General features: G+C 35.4%; 1 protein-coding gene across 1 annotated transcript in view; it reads left to right on the top strand.

Annotated features, from left to right (window-relative positions):
- The window catches only part of DIAPH3 (diaphanous related formin 3), a gene marked incomplete at both ends in the record, with an annotated part of 206,543 nt that overhangs the window by 113,081 nt on the left and 74,719 nt on the right, over window positions 1-18,743 (top strand). The window contains 2 exons of the mRNA XM_082279267.1: window positions 7,270-7,396; window positions 17,019-17,181. Of these exons, the coding sequence (XP_082135393.1) occupies window positions 7,270-7,396; window positions 17,019-17,181 (290 nt within the window). The remainder of the gene's footprint in view (window positions 1-7,269; window positions 7,397-17,018; window positions 17,182-18,743) is intronic.

Genomic DNA, 18,743 nt, shown 5'->3' with positions numbered 1-18,743 from the left:
TAAGCCACTTGGCTGCATATCAAGACACTACCCAAGAAAAGTATCAAATGTGTCTTATGCTTTCCTTTATATGGTAAGAAGCCAGTGTATATTTTCCTTAGCTATTGAATACTCTTATAAGTTAGTCTAGAGGCAGCTAAACAAGCTAAGCATTCCTTAAAACAAGTGAAAAAAATGTGTTTTTGTTGGTGGAAAAAAAAGCAACTGTATTCTTAAAGACAGAGATAGATTGCTCATAATGATGATTGTATAAATGATGCTCAAAATAGAAAACACAAAATTTTACGGCTTAAGAAATAAACAGTAATAGGTGTTGAGTTGATTTGGCTTTCAAACGAGAAATATTAACTGTAAAGCCTTAAAATAAATACTGAAGTATAGCAAAGTAATGACGAAGAATTCCATATGGAAAAAGAGGATTGAGATACTGCTGTTTAAAAGGAAGAAAAAGTTTTTGGAAGTCATCTCTTTTCTTGCTGTTTGATGTCAAGACTGAGAAAGTACGTAATGGTTTTAGTCACTAATTTTGCAATATGATAGAGTACTAAGCAATAGAGGAAGTTACAAAGTAAATATTTGTCCATTAATGCAGTTCTTAGGTTAGAAGTCTATTTCAAGCTCTAAGTTGTGTGGAAGAGATTCTTTCATAAGACTGAAAAAGCTTGTTATTTTGTGGCTACTGTTTTTTTTAATTATTTGAAAAAAAGTTGGCTTTTAACTTTGAAAATCTTAGGCTAAAAATTCGTATCTATTTACAGGAAATGTACCATTTAAGACAAAAATATGCCACTCCAATATTTAAGATAGCATATCAGGAGCATTGGATATTTGAAAAGGGGAATTCAAGGTGATGTGGTTTAAAGTAAACCTTTAAATAGTTCTGCAGTTTTGTATTTATTCATGGTTTTTTGCAGTGCTGTCTATACTTGTAATGGATCAACAACTCTTGCTCTGTTGGGACACAAGTCCTATATCAGCACACTGCAGATTTGACATATTCTTACATATTCTAATTTGAACCATTTAATAATAAATTTAACTTACTGAAAATGAGTAGTTAAACACATCTCCTTGTACCTTGTCTTTTATTTTGGGGGGTTTTTTTGGTAAATGCATTTCCTGATATAAAAAATATAGCTTTAAGAGCCAATGGAACATATGCAATACTGTTACGTTTTGTAAATAATCTCTTTAATGTTTGTGGCTATAAGTTATGCGCAGAAGTGTTATGTGACAAGTAATTTTGAGTTCTGATTATGCCATGAACTCCTAAAAAGTAAGTGAAATACTCTGTTTCTTTAAGGCATAGAAATATATGCATGTTTTACAAGCATTAATTAGCAAATCAAATACCAAGCAAGAGCTTGAATATTTGCACATTTTTACCAAAATAGTGCTTCAGTTTCTAATATGATATTGAAGTATGCCAGTAGTCTGTGCAAGTAGCTTGATTTCTCTATCATCTTGTGGTGATCCTGTTAAGTGGCGGATCAGGGCCAATATCTGGTGCAGTCCTTGAGCCATGTGTTATTTAAACATGGTGTAGACAGATATGTAAACAGTCCAGTATTCAGATAAAGCTGTTCAGTACTTCTAATTTCATACTCAGTCAAGGGGGTATATATGTCTGGATGTTAATGAAAGTTTTCATTGATGTTTTAAGTGATAATGAGAATAAAGCAAAATTATATACTCTGTAGGGGAAAAATGTAGATATCTACTGAAAGACAAAAAATATCAAATGGGTGACGCAGAAATCAATTGCAAGAGGAACCTTAAAATGGTGGAAAAGGCAATTAAAAAAATGTTGAATGCATTGTGCAGGTGTATAGACACTTGAAGGTAAGAAAGCTTAATCTTAATGAGTAGGAAGGTGCAAAGTGCATTTAGATGGACATGTAGACTTCTGTCTTGCTACTTCTGTATCTTATGGAGTTAAAGTGGCGAGGTTGGGTAGAAGACTGATAAAAGTGACCACTTTTAAATTTTTATTTTAAACACTACTAGACTGATCTTCATTGCCCTTCATGCTAATAGTTCATTGTGAATCATTATTAACCACTCTCACTGCATATTCAAAGCAGTTAGTTATTCGCAATTATAACCTAAAATATCTGCAAGTGTACAACACACTGCAGTCAGCTCAGCACTTAGTGGTCTGAGTCCCCAAGGAAGTAGGTGAGGAGGCTCAAGAACTCTTCAGCAAGGGAAGCTGCAACTGATGCAAGGGTCTTCTTTCTGCTCCCTCCTCTGAATTTCATTTCTTTTATAAGATGGTTTTGTCTCTTGACAGATCTTGGTCCACCACTGTACCGTATCACTGTGTGCTGTGCAACGCTGGGGGACCTTGATCCCTGTGCTCGGAGCTAGTGCCATATCCTGTTGCTTGGCCATTTTTTCCTGCTTGTGTTAGCAGCTGCTTCTTTCTTTCGGTAGCAGCTGAGTGAGGAATAACTGACAGCAGTGAATTGTCATTCAGGTGTTTCTGTCTTCAGCTGTTTCCCATATTTACAAGTTCTGAGCTTAAACCGTACATTATAAAAAGAGATGTGGTGTCAGACTGCATTTCACTCAGGAGGTTCTTGAAGTTTATAGCAAGTCCAGCAGGCCAGAGCTCTTGTGGAGGTAGTAGAGGGCATAGCTGCTGTAAGATCTGAGGCCTATTACTACTGATGATAGTAATATTATTACTGTTGAACTGTGTACAAAAATGCTTCCACAACATTTAGCAATTACACTACGTTAGTGTGCTCATATTTGAATTCAAAATAGGAGACAAAAATCCTACTTAGCTGCTTTTTTTTATGTGTGCAACTGAAGTCTGCTCTGGCTACAGAAGGGAAAGACTGAATGCTAAAGAGCCAGTGGCAATGTCAGGACTTTGAGGGAAAAAAGATCTCAAAAAGAGTGTTGTATGCACCTTAGGCACGCACATGCACAAAGAAGAAAGGGGAAAGAAAGGCAAGAAAGCCAAGAAATTGCTATAGAGACAAGGGAAATCATTATTTTGGGAGAAAAAAAGCATAAATACGGTATTTTCAGTGCTGTGTGACACTGAGTATATCTGAGTAGATCTTATGCTACTCTTAATGGATATTTCAGATCTTTGCTGGTGTTTGCAGAAACCCTCAATACTTTTCCTCTGTAATATTTCTTTGTTAGTGCTCTAAATCCACCTGAAAATATGGGTGGGGTTTTTCTTGTTCGTTATTGGGCTGCTTTGGGCTATATTTTGTCATTTAATTTCACTTTTAAATGCTGCATTAATAGTATGAGGACAATTTTAGAGAATTATTCAGTAAACTCAATCAGTCCGGTGTGATTTTCACATGGCAAAACCAATAGTATATTTCCAGATTTTTTTTAAATAATATGGTATAATTTTCTCTATCAGGCTAGAGGTCAGTTTGTTACTCTCTCAGAATAAAGGGGCCATAATAGCACAAGGGAAGCAAAGTACCTGTAGGCAAGAGGAAGAGCATCATGATAAGGAGATAGCAACAGCCAAGCAAATTGTCATACAGGATGGGCACGTAAGATTTCTGAAATAACAACTGATGCAAAAAGTAGCAAAAGGTTTGCAGCAATAGGAATGAGAGACCATGCAAGTATTGCTTCACTTTGGAGAATTATTTCTAGTATTTAAGATAAAACAGGTAAAATTTCAAAGCTAGATGAAATATTGTTTTAATTTTAAGCAAGTATAATGATCTGGGGATGGGACAGAGTGGAGCAAAAAGTCTCCACAGAAATTTGTTGAAAGAAAAAAAATCAGAGTGCTGTATTCTCATACTGTAAACACCAGTTTCATATTCTGCATCCTGAGGTAACTGAGATAAGACTAGAAGTTTAGTAAGTACATTTCTTACCAAGTTTTGCTGTGGCTGTAGTAATGTCTTACTGTAGAATATTTAAGAAATTGAAAAAAGAGTGATTTGAGCAATTCCATATCGCTTTATCTGACTTTATTGATATGAAAGTTACAGGGGAAAGAATAATCCACAATAGAGGTTAATCAGAGTAGCGTAAAATAAAATTGAATTTATTGCAATCTTTGGTTACTATTTTTTTTCTTTTTTTTCAATCCCATGAAATCTATGTTGACTTCAGTAAAGCACTTGGTATTATGTACAAAGGGAGAATATTCATTAGAATAAAAAGTAGAAGAAACAAAATACTGTCTTAAAAGGAATGTGGCCAAAAAAATATATATAAAATTGTGGTATTGCACCAATGACTGTGTCTGACACAGGGTTAGATAGTTTGCCAGATGAGATGGGTATTGGGTTGTCATCATTGAGTGATCCTGAGGAAGCAGAATAAAAGAAATTAAAATCAATAGCATGAAGTACAAGATCATGCATCTTGATACTGTAATAAGGGCTTTGGCCAAGAAAAAAAGGATATTTTATTGGAAGTTAATCAGATAAGGTATTCCCAGAAGAACTGGAGAAATTGTAATGCAGAAATTAAAGGGCTGGTGAGTCATCACCTGAAATACTGTGCAGAAATATTTGAAAAGAGAAGCAGTTGAAGAGGCTTCCGGAATAATTGTAATATTAGGAAAAACAGATTCAGAAGAGGAAGCCCTAAGAATGAAGTTGTTTTAACCATAAAAAGCAGATTGTGGGAAATCTAATTATTGCTGACAATAGCAGGAGCCATTTTGGAAGAGAGCTTTGGGAGTTTTGGGGGTATGATTGGGTGTAAGTTAGCAGATTGTTTAGGCACACATGCATTGTATTCAGTGAACAGCTTGGTTTTGTGGGCTCTCTAACATTCAAAACCCCAGGGTTTGACTTTGTTTTTTAACTAGCATATGAGTTGTGTACTTCAGTTTGGCTTGGGTTTATTTCTGAATCCTTCCAGGATTAGGGGTTAAAGTTAACGAGTTTTTTTCCCTTTTCTGCCATTCTTCTATATCCCTTCAGATTTTATACCATGCCTTTCAGAGGGACACAATAAAAGGTTGGCAAGTATTTTATATGATCTTTTTTTGGACGAGCTGATTATATTTAGAGGTTTGTTGTTTTTTTTTTTTTTTTTTTAATCTGTTTTCACTAAATTGAAAGCTGCAAAGACAACAGTACCAAACTTAATAGCAGCATATTGTGAACTAGCCTTTACTTGAGGCTATCATTAGAAATACAGTCATAAAAGGAAATATATCTAATAGTTTTACACTGCTAAAAGCAAAGATTTGCTGAAATCTTAAGTTCTAAAACAATTTAAGATCATGACAGAGGAAAAAACCTCTTCAGGACAAAATACAGATATAAAGATTCTTGATCAAATATGTAAATGTTCAGTGTCAAAAAAACTGAAGTACTAGAGTGAAAAACTGGCTTTTCTGGAAGCAAGAGCTTTAAAATCTCTTGTATAGAATCTATTAATCAGCTCTAGGCACTGAGTTATTTTGCTGGGTTTCTCATCTGGGTAAAATAGTGTAGCTGTTACTCAGCTGCCGCCTGCAATTGGTGTAGAGGAGTTTTTGGTGGGTTGGGCTTTTGTATTGTTTTTAAATCTCTGTTACTTGCCAGCTCTCATGATTTTGACATTATGTACTATATGTACTATAGGTATATGTCACACTAATTTATACTATGAACTCTTTATGCAAGATAAATGGTCTTGTGAAGAGTCCTATCAATAATTACATTAGGCGTAAGTTGTTGTAATTGTGTTTTGTAGCAGCTTTCTAAGTAAATCAGTGACTTAAAATGGTGTGTGCCAAACCCTCAGATGCTTCTCATGACAGCAGAAGTATGACTTTCTATTAAAATCAGGTTTGTTTCTGGGACCAGTGAAGACTGAAACTTGTCTTAGTCAATATTGTCAGCTTCTAATTTTAGCTATGCTCCCCAAACAAAGCAGTTTTTTTAATTACTGAAGCCAACTGGCCTAACTGGTGATGATTTGGGCTTACCAATTGCTGAGTGAAAATCTGTAAGTCTAACATACAATTGAGAAACTGTTTTTTGAGTAACCAGAGACTTTCAAAAATGGTGATTATGAGGCAATTTGTCACATTGCCATGGATCATTTTAGAGTTGTGTTAACCGTTCTGCTATGAATGGGATTGTAGTTGCTATGCAGCATTTTACTCTGGTCATTTGGGGTCTCTGTCAGGCTTTTATCAGAGAATTGTGTTTATACTATGTATTTTATATTTTCTCTCACATAACTATTTGGTAGATAAAATTATGGATCCACTACAGATCCTAGTAACGTAGGGACACAGACTTTCTCCAAGGAGGTTTTTTTTTTTAAGATGAAGATGAAGGTAACGATACCTTTACAGGTACAGTATATTATGAATTAAATAAATAATTAAAAAGAGAAAAACCCTCATTAGACTAGAATTCACAGTGTGTTCTTACATCTTTATATATTGCTCCTATCAAACTTAACTAAAGTTGACTTCATAAATAATCAGAATTAATTTTGAACTGATGGCAATAATATAGACCTAAGATAGAATACATGCTAACAAGTTATCTTCGGATTACTCTGGTCCTGGTCATCTTGATATTTCAATCAGCTATTTGCAGATCAAGCTTTCCACTTTACATGTGTTGCTTCAAATGGATGAAAGTTGTAGTTCTCTTTTCCTGGCAAGAAAATTTGCACTTTTTCTACATCTTTCTGTAAATCCCCGATGTTTCAGCTCCACTCCTTTTTTTTACCTAAGTCCATGTGTTGCTCTCTTGTACCCCTTCAAGTGCTTGGCAAGCACTTTTGCTCTGACAAATTGTTGAGTTTTTTATCACACATAGTGGTAGAGAATTGAGGTTTCATGCATAGGTGTTTAATAGCCCCATTTTCTGTGTTTGAGAATCTTACTTTCTTCATGATCTTCCATACAAATGTTTATATTTTCTGTTCTAACAGAATGAGATGGCAAAAAGCTTTGTGGTTCTTCGAATATGTTGAAAACTTGTCCTTTGGTTAATCAGAAGAGACAGACTGGCATATGTATATCTCAGGTTATTTAAAACGGAGTGTTAATTGCAATGCAAAACCTTGGGCATAAAAACAAATGAAAATACAGCATTCAAACAGCATACATCTAATCAGAATAAGAAATCTGCCTAAGTAAGGGGAGCTGAACATTGTAGCATGACCTCCTCATCTTGCATTGTAATTTGTTCAGTGTGCTTTTATTTCAGAATTAACTGAATGCTGACTTGGGTAAGGTTTTAACTCGTGTATTTTGAAAACTATGGTTTTTGTTTAGTGTGTTAACAGAATGAATGTTGTGTATTTTAGTCTCAGCAGAAAACCTGGAGAAGAGCCTTAAACATATGGAGAGGCAACTTCAGCAGCTTGAGAAGGATTTGCAGACTTTTCCAGTTCCTGAAGATAAGCACGATAAGTTTGTAGCAAAAATGTCAATATCCTTTAGAGCACTCTTAAAAAACAGAACAAAAATCCCTAAGTAGTTTAACTGCATTGCTTTAAATTTTAAATTTCTTTGCATAACTTCTGTCTAGTTTGTAGCATGTATTTTTGAAAAATATAGCTTGTTTTTCCTCTCAAAAATTAAATACATGAGCAGTCCAATTAAAGGGTTCCTCTGAAGTGGAATGAATGAGGAAAAAAATGCTTACTGTCAGGTTTTACACTGTATATGAATTTCTTAACTTAGTGAAAAGAAGTTATAATAGGAATGTTAAGCACCCTAGTGTTACATGGTATTTTTATGTCAGAGTCTCTTACAAAAATGTCTGTCACCCTGTGTCTCTTTTTTTTTCTAGTGTATGCATTACCATTGTGAATGTTTTTATACATGGAACCGCAGAACCAGAAAATTTCTCTTATTTCAGAAATGAGATTCATAGCTCATGAAAACTGTTTTCTGGTGTTATTTTTGAAAAAATTCTTTTTCTCATTATTTATTCCAAATCATGCAGCCAACTTTACTGCCTGTCTTTCATAAGAACAGCTAGTGACATGAAGGTAATAATTTAAACAGGAAAAAACCCATTCTTTTAGCAAATGTTGGCCATATATGCTTAGCACCAAGACTAATCTGGAAGCAGAAATATGAGCAGACAGGTTGAAATTTGCTCTGCAGGCATGGTTAGGTTGTTACCTTGCTGGAAGACTGCTTTGTTATGTACAAAGGCTGGGGGACTCAGGACACAGTCCTCTTGATTTATCTCATCCTATTACACAAGACATGGCAAGGGACCCTGAGGCTGAGTGCATGTACTGGTTCTTCCTGTGTTAGGGACAGTTCTGTCTTCATTAGATTCACTGCAACCTAAGAGTTTGCAATTTAGCTTCAGGCCTTCTCTGGCCACTGTGGGTTATCTTAACCTTCCAGTGTTGGTACTAATTTTTTGTAAGGTTGGGTTATTTTGTTGTTGAGGTTATTCTATTTATTGTTGGTGGTGATGCCATTTTTTTTCAGCTCAATGTGTTTTTGGGAGATGTATTGCACCACCAGGATGGTGTGTCTACAGTACGAAACGTAAGTTTGGTCCCTGAAGAAACAGATAGCACAACAGGAGAACTAGGATATGGGTCCTGAAGGCAAGAGATCAGATATTGCCAGGAAGGTAGAGGAAAATACATCCATGCGAGCTTTTGGACAATATAGCTAGGACTTAAAAAGTCTGTGTTTTGTTTGGAAAATTATATTTAGTCTAGGAAGTTAGGAATGAGAAGCACTTTTAAAAAGTCTGAACTATGAAAAAGGAAAAAGGACAGGCCCTTCTGAATCTGTTAGAATAGAATAGACTATTTCAGTTGGAAGGGACCTACAACAATCATCTACCCAAAATAGTCATGATGCAGGCACTTCAAATACCCTCTTAACTTTTTGCATTTTTTAGCTAAGGACTAGGTTTTGAAGGAACAGAGAGTATACAGCTTTCCTTGGACATGTAGTTATGAAAAAGATAAGAAATAAATTAGCAAAATTCAATTGAGAATGAGTGAATCCTCCCAAAATTTAAGAAGGAGAGCAAGAGAAAAGTTGATGAATTAAGATGTACTTATATGCTAATACCAAACATCTAAAATCCAAAAATGATTATGTAGGATGCCTCATTTCCCTTTGTGTTACTGACATTTTGGGCATTTATGAAACTTCCTGGCAGAAATGACTGGAATACTGTGATAAAAGGTTATAAATTGTATTTAAGACAGAGTAAGTAGACAGACCTTGTCAATAAACAGCATAATTTTTTCGGGGATTGAAATTCTATTCCCATATATGAAGACCATTAGAGCACTTTACTGATCACTTAAAAAGGATAGCAATCATCTTAGGAAATGCAAAGGAGGATCTACACTTCGTCTTTTTCAGTCATCTCAAAAGCTCTAATCCTGCCAGAGAAGACATGGATTATCAATGCCTGCCAAGAAGATAAGTCATAGCCATAAAGTTAAATTTGTTCTTTGCATCAGTTTTCTCTAGGGAGAACTTCAGTTGACCCTACTGTGTAATATTTTAAATGGAATAATGATGTTAAATGAAGGAATCAGTAGAATTCTTTTTCTTAATAGAAAATAAATAGCAATAAATGCCCAAGAGTAAACAGTGGTCACAGAACACTTGAAAAAAATTCAAAATTAACTCAAATATAAACTTAATGGACTACAGATTCTTACATGAACTAAGCTAGCTGAAGACACAAAAGAATCATAGAATTGAAGAATCGTAGAATAATTTGGGTTGGATGGAACCTTAAGGATCATCTGTTTTCAACCCCCCTGCTGTGGGCAGGAACGATTTTCACTAGACCAGGTCAAAGCTGAAAAGAAGCCCATAAGTTTTTTAGAAGGGCTACAAGGAAGGTCTGCAAGTCATGCTTCTCTACCAAGAAAACTGATGAAGACTAAATACAAAATGAACATGTATTTATTTGAAATAAAATAAAGAGAAACCATCCTTTGCAGGTCTATTGCAGCATGCAGATAAATATAAGAAGTCAGTAGAACATAACTGAATTTCCATCCTTGTTTCAACAAGGTGTTTTAACAAAGACTTCAAAGGAAAGAAATTTCTTAGGTTAAAAAGTGGTTTGATTACTTTTTTTTTCTGGATTAATGTCTTTGAAAAAAATCCTGTTGTTAAAGGGAGATACTGGCAGATGCTGACAAAGCAGCAAGTGAACTTCAGTGATTATAGAGTAATAGATCTGAAGAAGAAACACTCTATTGGAACAATCGGGAACAAATGCAGTTGAGAGCAAGCAGAAAACATAAACAATAAGATACTATAAAAATCAGCAATACTCTTCATCATCAGTTCTTCCATTACCCCATCTCAAAAAGTGTAGTGTATATCTACTGATGTGGCAGAGAATGGGGGCAATGTGCAGCAATTGGCAATAGGTTATGCATATGGGATATTTTAATAGAGTAATACTCAGATGGTGGAAAATCAAGAAAATTAAGACAATACAGTAAAAATACTTGTAATTTTGTGTCCCCTATGGAAGGAAAGAGAGGAGTATATTCTTTGTGTCCCATGTGAAATACTGTCCAGCTGCTTAAAACATACTAACAGAAATGTTTTCTTGGACAATGGACAATTAAACCGAAGATGTGAATGAATTTCATATAAGGCTGAGATAGGTAGCTGAAGAATGTACATCAGGAACTATTAAGCACAGCAGTCCAGAGTAGCTTTAGCTCAGAAGAAGGACTAACATGCAGAATGCTAGAAACTGAGTACTGCACCACTTGAATTATCATGCTGTATTTGCCAAGTTTCCTTTCCTCCTTGTTTTCCCTAATTGTTGGGTATTGACTGCTGTCAGAAACAGGCAAAATAAATATTTGGTCCTACTTAAAATAAATCAGTACAGGTAAAACCAACTGTTACGATCTGATTAGCGACCTGAGACCATATGCTAAAGTCAATAATACACATTTTATTTGACAGTAAAAGAGGGTGGGGGGGGGAAGGGAGGGAGACATAAAGCAGGAGATTGTCCTCACACGTCGATCCAGTGGCATGCTGTTGGTCTTTCTTCGCCCTGGGTTTCTTGGTGGTGGTGTGTCCTGAGGTGGTTCAAAACTTTTCACTATTTTTACATTTTAGCAAACAAAGGAATTAATGCTCATTGGCTACACAGTTCTCTTCCTGTATTGGTTAAATGATTCCTTTGTTTCTAATGCTAGTTAGTCTCGTGCTGTCTTTCTCTTCGAGTCAGTGTGATTCTTGGTTCAGTGGGTTGTGATATTCCCCTGCAAAAAAACTAATTACCTTTTACCCAGTCAGAGCTGATTTCAGCACAGTTGCTGAGTTGGATTTCCTTGTGGACCATAAATTCTGCATTCTTTGTGTCCATTATCAGTGATCCATTTTTCTCCCCCAGCTCTCTTAACCCACCCCTAGGTCTGAGATAATACTCAGATAATAGTACCGCCTTTATCTTACCTTGAGTTCCTGTCACAATGGCTTAATTTATTAATCCCTAGGAGGCATATCTGGGGAGGGGCATCTTCAGTGGTCACAGCTGCCCATCTGTCACATAACTTGGGGTGATCTTTGTTTGACCAGTGATACGTGTATTTGCAGTTGCTTCTTTCCACAGTTTGCAAGTGGGAATTTTTGTCTGGATGTGTTAACCAGGATGTGCCACCCAGATCTCACCTTTGCCAGGCCTGGAGTTGGAAACGTCTTGTTACTCCCTTCTGTGCTTATCTCATGGCAAAGTCCTTCTGTGGCCTAAAGAGTGTTTGAGACAGGTAACTGTGCTCTATCAGTCCTTACACCAGCCATACTGTATATTTCATTGTTTTAGACTATTCAAATACAGTATTTTGAATAGTAAATATTATGAACAAAGTAGTTTGCCCTCACCTACTACCTGACCCAGAAGACAGACAGCAATTTCTAAACAGCATAGTTGCATATGGTTTCTAGTCATGTCTGTGAACACACTAATTAAAGCAGCTCACTTTTAGAAAAACAGGAACTTCAATAAATTACGAAGCAGAAAAGGTTTGATGTAAAGGTTAGATAATCCTGCACAGCATGATGAAACCTGGAACTGTCTTTACTTTTATTCCTATGACAAGGAAATCTGAATGGTGCTGATGTCTTGAAAAGCATGCAGCTCATGAAAAGAAACCAGCAGGAAATCTGAAAAAGGAAGGATAGTGCTTTGTTGAAAATAATTTTTCATCCCGAGTACAATTAAGCTCCATGGACAAGCAGGCTATTACATCCTGTCGCTAAATATCACAACCCAAAGCCCCCTAATGAACTGATTAGCATTCTTGTTTCTTTAGGAAGTCAGAGATATGCACAGTTGGTTCACTCTTTTATTGACAAAATCTGTAATTATGAATATTTCTCCTATATATTAGATTGCGTTAATTTGTGAGCCATCATGTGTATGCTAGCTGAAAAGAAATAGTTATTATTGCAATTCTTCTGTTTCCTTTAATTAGGAAAGTCAAAGAATATTGAATTGATATTGATCTAACGTATTAAATCCATCAAGTTAAATGTTCCATAAAAAGCACAGTGAACAAAATACACTTGTATGTTCAAAATAAAAATTTAGTGGGTTTATGGAGAGTATTTAAATTGCATATTAAAACTTTAATTAAGTGATTCAGTCAACATGCTCTTTATCAGTACAACTCCCATCTTGTGATTTTTCAAGCAGCAGCTGAGAAAGTTTGAGCTTAGTGATAAAAGTAGTGTTGATGGTGTTCTTTTACAGAAACTTACGGAACTAATACTTGAGAGACAATCAGTTGATTGCTGCCTTTCAGCTAGGAAAAAGGTTCTTTCTTTTGATCAATTCGCTGTTCCTTTGCTATTTAATTTGATTTGTTGACATTGCAGAAAGGGAAGGAAGAAACAGGACTTAAATGAGTCAGAGCCTTCACTACCAAGTGAGGTAGAAGAAACCCATTTCAACTGCAGGGAAGGGACTACTTACTACCTCCAAACTGTTGGTTACTTAATTGACCTCATAGTTTGAAGTTCCCCCTGTGCAACATAAACTGAATCTGTAAGATGTCCTTGCATCCTAAGGACTTTAAAGATTACAGGACCTTAGCTCTTCAGGTAAAAAAAGGTTGTATGTCTCTCTTTGAGAGAGCATCAAGATGTTTAGTGTGTGGACAGGTAATGAGATAGAGCTTTTGGTAAATTTAATTAAAGTCTACAATTCATTTAGTATCTGGACTTAGGGCATATATTACAGCTAGCACTGGTTTTACTTGTAATATATGATATATACACAGTGAATGCAGCAGCTTTGTGTGATACAAATACCTGCCAATTTGTTTTAGTATTATAACAGAGATAAGTAGGAGTGAATCAAAGAAAAGGTATTATTTGACAAGTACTCTTCAGAAGGTACTAATTTAAAAATCTAAACATTTCTGTGTGTTTCTTGAATTATTATATTCAGATGCAGAATTTTTCTGTTGAACCTTGCTTATATGTATATAGAAAGAAGTCTCTCTGACATGTATTTTTCAGACAATTGCAACCGTTTTCCCAAAATGTGGGAAATCCTTAACAGAGCCCTACGGCATTCACACCACTCGTTCTTAATAGAAAATCATTTGTTGAAATGGTTTGAAGTGACCTCAAAGTCTTTTTGCATCAGTCTTCAAAAGGTTTGCCATGTTTTGTGGAGATTGTTGTCATCTAGTATAGTGGCGGTCTCAGTTCCCTTTTGAAGATTCTGCTGAAAAAGAAGTGGTGAATATTGGGGTCTTTTAAAGAAGTGTTCGGTTGAGATTAACATTATTCATTATCTTTTCTAGGGTAATAGCTGCCTTTACTGGGCTCGATATGCTGCACTGTATTAGTATTTTATATACCACAGTATATTAAAATCAGTATAAATTTCAGAGAAGCAATTCACTGTGAAGAGAGCTGCCAGAATACGCAAGACCAAACATACAGCAGTTAGAAATTTTGCCACAGATCTTAAACTTGTCTCAGCTGTGCATTAATTAGCTGAATGATCGGTAGTCCAGTGGTTCCAAAAAGGCAGTCCATGAAGTAAAGCCACTTCAGAAAAAGTTAACAAATACCAAACTTGTTGAGTTCATTTTCTTCCCACCTGTGTTGTAGCTCAGCTGTACTTGTGTTTTCATTCATCCAAAACCAATGAATTGTGTAGTTGATAATGCATATGTATCAACCTGTTCATAATAATTACAGTTGGGATTGCAGTACTCAGTAGTATTCCCTGTTGTTTCCAGTTTAGCTGGAGCTGGCTAACAAAAGCCATATTTAAGGAGAAAAGGAAGAGGAGTTATTAAAAATACCTAAATTGAAGCACAGTCTCAGTAGAATGCCAACATCTTAGGGGTATCCCATAATGCACCAGATGGAAAATAAAAATCTCAGGATTCATTGTGTCTGGCAAAACATCTTGCCAGAGTACTGTACTTTGTGTTTAAAATTATGCATCAGATATTCAAGGGGGGGTCAGTTTTTAACAGTATAAAATTAACCAGCTTATATGGACTCTTTTAACATACCTGTAATTTAGCTGTGTCTTGAAGAATATCAGAAATTTTCTCTCACCTCCCCTGCTCCCCAAGTTTTCTTTTCAGGATACTGTCTGGAATTTACAAGATGAAGTCTACATTTTGCTGATAATTTCATCCTTTTTTTTTTGGTTGTTTTTCTTCCTAGAAAACTGAAAATACTGGAATGTTTAACATTTGGCATTTATACATAGAGACAGCAAAACCAATTTATCTGATTTTCCTTTACCCTTCACTCTGTGGAAATAAGCAGCCTCATAATTGCAAAAAACTATTTTTTAGTAAGATCTGTTAATAATCTAAGAATCACAAATAATAAGTATCCTAAATTTTAGGATCAAAAGTAAACCAGATGTAGGAATTATTTTTTCTAGTTTCAGTCCTTTTTTATTGTTTTGGTTTGTTTGTGTTTTTGTGAACTGGTGACATTTCTTTTGATGGTCTTAGCTTGTGTTTTGTCATGTCTTGTTTCTCATAATCCTTTTTTATATAGTCCTTGTGCAGCATTTAAAGACAAACCTCTCATCAACTTTCTTCGCTTTCCTACCAATAGCTTTTTATGAGTTTTAATAGTTTTTAATAATCTCAGATCTAAAGATCAGTTTTCTGTGTGCTATGCTCATCTTGGGAGCTAAGTAAAGGAGATTGAAACTGATGCAGAAGAAAAGAGGGCTGGCAACATCAGTTCTCTTTGAGCTGTTCCCAGCCAGTCAGCACAGGCAGTCTGAAGCTGCTTACGAGCTGCATCTTGTGAAGTTACTAAAAGCATGAAAAGAAGCTTGTACTGGCACAAGAGCCATGTTGAGAAAGTCTGAATTTAGGTGGTTGAGGGGTGATGGAAGATGTGTCTTTTTAAATTGTTGAAATCTTGACTTTCGTTAGTTCTTTTTTACAAGACTGTCATAGTGGAGGCTGTTCTGCACTTACAGATTCAGCTAGTATCCACTAGTGACTAATCAGAATATTGTGAAAGTGCATTATTTCTCCCTTCCTGCACATATCTGAGATCATTATTGTGTGAATTTCTGGCCTGGATTTTAAATCACAAAAAGAAAACCACGAACTTCTTACTTGCTATTTTAAAAGCGGCCGTAACAAACCAGAAGGGCACTTAATAGTGAAACTGGAATGGAATTCAGCCTCTAAACAAAACTAAGAAGAGGAGTGCATTGCAAAAAACCTGAAGAGTGAAAACAGTCATCCAGCAGTAAATTGTTAATAGGTACTGGTCACTAGTGGAGTTCCCCAGGGCTCAGTATTGGGGCCTGTCCTGTTCAGCATCTTTATTGATGGTCTGGACAATGGGATTGAGTGCACCCTGAAGCAAGTTCGCGAAGGACACCAAGCTGGGTGGGAGTGTTCATCTGCTGGTGATAGAAAGGCTCTGCAGAGGGATCTGTGCAGCCTGGGTCAATGGACAGAGGCCAGTGGTGTGAGGTTTATTAAGAAAAAGTGCCAGGTCCTCTGCTATTCTGTTGGTCTAGATTTTCATGCACTTGATTAAAAATTCTGTGCTTCATAAAATGACCATAGTGTATTTAATCTGTGATAGAAAGTGTACAAATGCAGTAAATCCTCTTTTGCAGTAGTTGAGGTAGACAATTGAGAGTAAAGATAAAATGGCTATTTCTTGTCTTTTGTAGTGTGTACTACAGCATGAAAACAATGGAACATAAATATTTGTTTAGCTACCATTCCATTAAAGTACACACATCCTGAAGTTGCTCAACATAAGGAAATGTCTATGTAGAGTATTTTGTCTTTGAGCTTCTTTGGCAAACTACATTTTTGGAAGTCCTGAATAAACATAGGGGCTTTTATTTCATTTGTTATGCAGTGTTTTGATGCTGTTTATAAACGGTTTATCTTTTATATAAATAGTTTTATTGTTTTCACCTCTAATTCAATTAAATTGTATTGACATTGTAAATAACCTTAGAAAAAGCATAAATACCTGATGCAGCCTCCGGGAACATAAGTAAATGCATTGCTGTTATGATGAAGTTTTTTATCTTTCGTGGTTTTTACTTTTAATACTGTTTATCAATATTTCTATTTTTACTCTAATTTTAGTAGGAACTAAGGTATTTATTGATAAAGTATTCAGGTTAATTATTGGTATCTGTACCTAAATTCCATGGAAATTATAATTTATATACCTAGGCATTTAGCTGCAATAAGGAGACAGTGATACTAGATAAACTACATGGGTGCTTGAAGTAAGATTAGTTACATACATTTCATTTCCATTTCATTTCATTTCATTTCATTTCATAAGAAATTATTTAGTAATTGAATAATCTTTAAATTTAAAGTGGTTGAGATATTTTGATGAAAATCCCTGAATTCATTCAGAGGCCTAGTATACACAGTAAATGCTAGGAATTATATACAACATGGAAGGAATTTTTTTGGTCCTTATTTGATGAAACAAAAAATGTGTATGGCACACAAATCAATGTTAAGTAAAAGCAGTGTGTTTGACTGGATTCACTGAGTATTCTTGCAGCCTTAACAGCAGTGTACAGCTTCCTAGTTCATGCCAAAGAAGATTTTCAGAAACTTTCACGGATGCATGAGAACATGGAAAAACTCTATCAGAACGTGATGGGATATTATGCCATTGACCTGAAGAAAGTTTCAGTGGAGGAGTTTTTAACGGACTTAAACAACTTCAGGATCATGTTCATGGTACAATATGTTTATTTTATGCCTAATGTTTCTTAGAAGTTATATTTTGTAGCCTTATCTGTATGTATGAATTTGGATAATAAGCTGATTTGTGTCACATCTGGCTTCTTATGATTACATAGCTTAACTTACTACTACACTCCTGCAGGAATATTGTATGAGCATGAGTTTTGTGACAAAATCTGGAGGAGTGATCCAACTAATGCCTATAGATCTGTAGAAAGAGTCACTTAGTCATTTTGCCACCTATTCCTCATTGCAGCCTGACACTTATCATTACAACACATTTATTAAGGTTTCTTGCATGTTTCCCAGTCTTGTTTGGTTTTACTTGGTTGGTTGGGTTTTTTAATGATTTCAGACAGGTCTGAAGATATAGGTAGAGAAAATTACTTCTTTCACAGGTACTGAGAAACACTTTGAAATTCATACGTCCATCAGTTGTGAGGAAAGGACTTAAACTGGAAGCCATATTTAGCAACCATTTGGAACATGTAATGGTTACTAAGCCTGTGCTACTTCAGAGTTTAACAACTAAAAGCCTAGAAATTATTCAATTTCAATAATTTTGCTTGGCAAGTTACATATGTCAGATTTTTCAACAGGGGCATTGATTGTGTTTTCCTAACTTGATCAGTGCCTAATATGAAACTCAGTAGTCTGATTTTAAAATTAATAAATATTACAAAATAGTTGTATTACTTTAATTTCTGATGTTTAAACCATACCTCCCATGTAAATGTTGTAGAATTCTAAATGCTTAGGTTCATGTTGAGTTGGAGGCTCTAAGGAAGTGGTTGTGCTTTGCATTAATTTTCCCATATTTCTTCTCTGTGTCTGTAAAATTAGCACTGATGCTAGCCTCTACCTCACAGCAGTGTCATAAAGATAATTAATGCTTCAGAACAGGTATTATTGATGAGCATGATAGAAGAAACCTTGAGGAAAATTAATAATTCTGTCTTGCAGAGCACAGTTTGAAGGCTATATAAAAAAGTTGTGTAGGTAAGGCATGAAACCGCCTATCACTCAATGACACTAACCAAAATCTTGAGTAGTTGCTCAGTTTTGAGGCTTTTCAGAAAAGATTTTTGAGATGCCTAGCGTGAGACAAATGAGCTGATTTTCAGGATTGTTTAGTATTGGTCTTGATTACTGACAGAAACTGAAGGTGATTGTTATCTTGGAAAATTTACAAGTTCAGAAGACTTGTAAATTTAGTGCTGAAAAGTCATTGGATTATTAAGAAGCTCAAACTAAAAGACCACTCAAACTAAAAGATCACTCATCCCAGTAGGTGTGGGAGATTGAAGTTCAGTCAACTTGTTGTGCAAAGTTGATGATCTACATGACGTATTTTCCTACTTATAATTTTTTTTTTTAATTCTTTATTAATGAAAAGGTATTAAAAAGTTTAAAAAATCCCTGTTTAAATCTGGAGCCCTAGACTTCAGTTTCATAGCTAACTTTGAACTGCACTTCGTATTTCAGTGTTATTTGATAGCTGTGACAACTATTATTTGCACTTTGTGAGCACCAGATTTAGAGTACAGTTACTTGGC

This window comes from Coloeus monedula, assembly GCF_965178545.1.
Source record: "Coloeus monedula genome assembly, chromosome: 3".
Lineage (NCBI taxonomy): Eukaryota > Metazoa > Chordata > Aves > Passeriformes > Corvidae > Coloeus > Coloeus monedula.
This window is presented reverse-complemented; position numbering and strand designations above follow the sequence as displayed.